At 29.8% G+C, this 5,333-nt stretch overlaps 2 protein-coding genes across 2 annotated transcripts; both read right to left on the bottom strand.

Moving 5' to 3' along the window:
* Window positions 1-2,822: 2,822 nt before the first annotated feature.
* Window positions 2,823-3,590, bottom strand: LOC112763690 (uncharacterized). The gene has a single exon (XM_029294298.1). The coding sequence runs from the start codon at window positions 3,588-3,590 to the stop codon at window positions 2,823-2,825; it is 768 nt and encodes a 255-aa protein (XP_029150131.1).
* Window positions 3,591-3,839: 249 nt separating this feature from the next.
* Window positions 3,840-5,165, bottom strand: LOC114925654 (uncharacterized). Its single transcript, XM_029294297.1, has one exon. The coding sequence runs from the start codon at window positions 5,163-5,165 to the stop codon at window positions 3,840-3,842; it is 1,326 nt and encodes a 441-aa protein (XP_029150130.1).
* Window positions 5,166-5,333: the final 168 nt, after the last annotated feature.

The raw sequence follows: 5,333 nt of genomic DNA, 5'->3' as shown, positions 1-5,333 counted from the left end.
TTTCTGTTTTATTCTTCATAATACATATAATAATATTCTTATAAAATAATAGTTTTTATAAATAATAATTATAATAATAATTTACTCTAATGTAAATGAGTAATTTTAAACAAATATTTAAAACAATATTCATAATACTCTTAAAACTTATTTTATAAAACCTTATATTCAAACTTTTATTAATTACTTTCTAAACTACGAACTCCTTAATAATTTATTTTTAGCCTCAATATTTTATAGAATTACATTTAAACCTTCACTCTTTGTTTCATATTTATAAAATAACCCTGAACTTTTATAAATTACCTGTTTTATCCCTGAACTTTATTTATTACCGAAAATACCCAAAAATTTATATAATTATAATATTAAACTCAATCTTTTCATAAAAAAATATTTACATCCCCCAAAAATAGTTCTTCATTGCTGTTTTTTCTCTTCACAAAGAACCAAAATCCTTCTTATTTTCTTTTCAAAATATACATTTAAATCTTAATCCGTTTTTGCATTTTATGGTTACCGATTCGCCGTAACTTTTATATAATCACTTAGTCACTTAAACTTTATCAAATTTTACTTAATTTTCAACATTGTGACAGCTCAAATTTTGTTAATGCATCACGGTTTGGGATGCTCCTTGCTGGCCGAACCATCATCAATCACCAATTATCAAAGTTTCACAAAAGCTCAACATAATCTCAAGAAAATTCAATCAATGATCAATTCCAATATTAATTCACTTATTAAATATAAATTTAATTGGTGAAAATTTACCGAAATCCTACCTCTGTATGAAATCAAAACAATGAAAACTTCGGAGAAACTTTTTGATTGAGCTGCTGAAGAAAAAAACGTCAGAAATCGTCTGTGTCTCCTAGAACTTCAATTGGCCGAACTCAAGGAGAAGGGGAGCTACGTCACCGTCAACTTCTATCGAACAAAAGTGATGCCAACGTGTAGAAGAGAAAGATATGAATACTTTTATTAGATTAAATTTTTTATTAGAGTTACAGATCACAAGAAATTAAAGCTAGAAGTCATGGAGGTTTCACAGTTTTCTCTCTCTCACTCTCGGTCACTTCTCTTCTCATCGTGCATGAAAATGAAAACCAAATGAAGTTAGACGATGATAATTAGAGGCTAATGGGGTAAACGAAGAGTTTGTGGTGTTAAGGCATTACAGGTGTCATGGTTAATAAATGAAAAAAAGCATATGTCATTATTATATATAGGATTCCGCTAGGGAGACAATGGGCTATTTGTACAATGTGTACAATGGGCTATTGAATTACAAAATGAACATCCCCCATACTATTTAGAATAACCATCCGAGTACTAGCAATAATAAACATCTTTCTAAAACCTTAAACTAATTTTGGGGTTCACCAAGGATCGAACTCTTAACCTTTCGGATCTAAGGCTCTAATACCATGTCATGATACCACTCATTCCAAAAGCTTCAGCTGATGGAAAAAGGTAACACTAATGATTATATCTCTAATACTCCCTAAACCTCCATTGTACACATTGTCTAAATATTCCATTGGCTACTCATACTTTCCCTTATATATATGCATATATATGCTTACATGCCACGTTTCATTTCCTTTCTTTGTTCCCTTAATGGCTTCGGCCAATTGAATGCAACTAATGGCAATGATAATGATTAATGATAATATATTGGCTAGGTGTCAAATTCTGGAGTTGCTGAGTCAGCGATTCAAGTTATAAATATCTTAAACGAATAATAATTATGACAATCGAATATATTAAAACACAAGTAATATATATATATATATTATATATATATGGGTTAATATATATGAGTTACTAATATAAATGATATTAGTAATTTAAGGATAAAAGATATTTGATGAAGCATTAGCAACTCTAAACTCATCAAGAAATACCGATAATTATTTATATCGACAAATATCGGACTTGATAATAATAATAATAATAATAATAATAATAATAATAATAATAATAATAATAATAATAATAATAATAATAATATCTAGGCTCTATTATAATTATAACATGTAAAATAAATTAATAACATAATAATAAGATTGTATTATCATTATTTTACTTCGAAACTCAGAATTAACTCATCAAAATAAAACTAATCACTGAAAATAACAATTTTTGAAAAACATCGCGCTGACATAAAAATTTGGGTTGTTGCAGAAAATGTCAATGATTTTTTTTAATTAATTTAAAAATATACAAAATGTCAATGATATTTTGTATTTTTTGAACAAAAATTTACAGCAGAGTAAAACTCACCTAAAGCCAAATAATCTTGTATAATACACATCTTTGACCAATATTAAAAAAAATTAGCCCATTTTTTAAACAAAGTTCCCAACTCATCATGCATTTGTGCTTCGTACGTGCGTGCGTTGCTTTTTCTTCTTCTTCATCTTCTTTCTCCTCTTTCGTTATTATCGTCATTGTCTTCTTCTTCTTTTATGCACTTATTTCTTTAATGTCGTTGTCATCATCGCTGCCACCACCATTGTTTCCTCTTCTTCATCCTCTCCTTCCTCTTCCTCCTCCTCTTCCTTGTTGTTGTTGTTGTTGTTGTTGTTGTTGTTGTTGTTGTTGTTTAATTTCTTCTTTTTTTTTCCTCATCATCCTCCTTTATTATTATCACAATCAGTGACGAATCCAGAAAATTTTATCCATAGGGCAAAATATATATAGTATAATAATAATTTATATAATTATACTATAGTATTATAAAATATAATTATTCCTAAAAAATTATTTAACTAACAAATTAAAATAATAAAATAATAATTTAAATAATAAATAATTTAAAATTCCATTCTTCTGGATTTCATATTTTGGAAAGATTGAATCTTTTCATTGTCAATACAATCAAATGTTTCTCTTTCTATGTATGTCACTAAACAATCATTTAAAAATTCATCTCCCATACGGTTGCGAAGCCGACTCTTTATGATGTTCATAGCAGAAAAGGTTCTTTCAACTGATGCAGTTGCTACAGGAAAAACTAAAGCTAACTTCAAAAGAAGAAACACTAATGGATAAACAATATTTTTTCGAGTCTCAACCAATTTCTGAGAAAGAGCACCAATCCCATTTAAGTTTGAGAATTGATCATCAGAACGCACATCTAGTATGAAGTTCTCAAGTTGACTATCAAGTGCCAAAAGTTGAGTAGAAGAAAATTCTAATGGATAGAATTGAGCTAACTGGATTAACTTCTCCTTATCAAATGCAAGAAATGAGTGTCTTGGATTCAGACAAGCTATACAAAGAAGTAATTCAGTATTCACCTCTATAAAACGGTTGTTGAGTTCTTGAAGTTGTCTATCAACTACTTGATAGAATATCTCAACTTGAAAATGATGCAAATTTGAGATCTTTTGAGCTTTGCGTCTTGATCTTCCTTGTGACACAAATATATCATCCATTTTTGGAACAGTAATATTATATTTGTCATAAAACAATGAGACTTCGTCAACTAAAAGAGACCAACCATCATCTCTTATAGTTTGCAACCGTTGCTTAGACACTTTAACCAATGCCATAGCATTTACAATGTTTTGATCATTCATTTGTAATGCTTGAGATAATTCATTAGTAACTCCCAAGATATTTTTCATCAAGTGCAAGTTGAAAATGAATTCAAAGGATTGAATGACATTCAATAAATGACATGCTTCAGCTCTTTGTTCTGAATTATTTCCATCTTCCTCAACATATTCAAGAACATTGACCACGGAAGGAAACAAAGAAATTAATCTAAGTATAGTTCCATAGTGTGAACCCCATCTAGTATCTCCAGCTCTTTTCAAAGCTATTTCTTAATTCAAACCACGTCCACTAGCAATTTCTCCACTTTTTAATGCTTCAATTGTCTTAGTCATCTGACTATCATGAAGCATATCTCTTCGTTTACACGAAGCTCCAACAACATTGCACAAATTGGTTAACAAATTAAAAAGCAAAGCAATTTCAACTTGTTTTTTTGCAACCGTTACAAGAGCTAACTGAAGTTGGTGAGCAAAGCAATGTACATAGAAAGCATAAGAATTTTCTTTCAATATCAAAGTTTTTAAACCATTAAATTCTCCTTGCATATTACTTGCACCATTATATCCTTGGCCACGTACTCTTGATAAACTTAAATTATATGTTTCTAATAATGACTCCAATGCTAATTTTAGAGATAAAGCATTAGTATTAGAAACATGAACAAGACCAAGAAAATGCTCCCTAACTTGCCCTTCTTTATTCACATACCTTAAACAAACTGACAGTTGCTCCTTAATAGAAATGTCGCGGGCTTCATCAACCAAAACAGCAAACAATTCATCCCCAAGATCATTAACAATAACTTTTGTCGTTTCACTTGCAGCAGCTTTTACAATATCTTTTTGAATTGAGGGAGCTCTTAGTTTAAGATTCCCACGAGCATTTTTGAAAGTACGACCAATCTCTTCATTATGTTCCGCAAGAAAGTTTAGAAGTTCCAAAAAATTTTCTTGATTAACAGAATCATCTGTCTCATCATTACCACGAAAGGCCAATCCTTGTCGCAAAAGAAATCTAATACAATCAATTGTGGCTGTCAAATGAATTTGATAATTCTTTTTAGCTTGCTCAGATTGTTTTTCAATAGCAGCACTAATATGTTGTTTTGGTTTCATAAGTGCTTCATATTTTCTCCAAGCTTGATTATGAGCACTATCATGAATCCTAACATGAGTTTGTAATCTCTCCTTTTTTTTCCAATTTGAAAAGCCATTGGTTACAAAAGCATCGCCACCTTCAGTCTCAGGTTTCATAAGATAACAACAAAGACAAAAAATAGCATCTTTTGATATACTATACTCTAACCAATTGCCATAATCATCAAACCAATTAGGATTAAATCTTCGAAAAGAAGAACCACAAGCAGTTTGTGAAAAATCATGATTCCTTAGTTGACAAGGACCTTTTTGCAAATATGCACATCTAACTTTGTCTCTGTCATTCGGATGATAACTTGAAATCTTTGGTTGTTGTCCTGGATCTGCTATGAGGCTCTCTACTTCGAATTCTAAAAATATCCTCTTGTTAGAAGAAGTCGATGAATTGTTTTGGGATCCAATCTCCAATGATGAAGTTCTTTTGAAATATTTCTCCATTACTAATAGAATAAAATTATAAACCTAAATTAATTCACAATTCTATACAAATTGAGAAGTTCAGTATAAAATTATAAATATAAAATTGATCAATTAATAAAATTAATGAAAGCTATATCGGTGACTCATTTCTCTGAACTCATTGAAACAATAATAGTGATCATATTT

The sequence above is a fragment of the Arachis hypogaea genome, chromosome 17, assembly GCF_003086295.3.
Source record: "Arachis hypogaea cultivar Tifrunner chromosome 17, arahy.Tifrunner.gnm2.J5K5, whole genome shotgun sequence".
NCBI lineage: Eukaryota > Viridiplantae > Streptophyta > Magnoliopsida > Fabales > Fabaceae > Arachis > Arachis hypogaea.
The sequence above is the reverse complement of the archived record's forward strand: the minus strand, read 5'-3'. Positions and strand labels throughout refer to the sequence as shown.

Bases quoted from the DNA above. Each gene is read 5' to 3' on its own strand.
- LOC114925654 (XM_029294297.1), bottom strand. From the start codon at position 5,165: ATGGAGAAATATTTCAAAAGAACTTCATCATTGGAGATTGGATCCCAA.
- LOC112763690 (XM_029294298.1), bottom strand. From the start codon at position 3,590: ATGAATGATCAAAACATTGTAAATGCTATGGCATTGGTTAAAGTGTCT.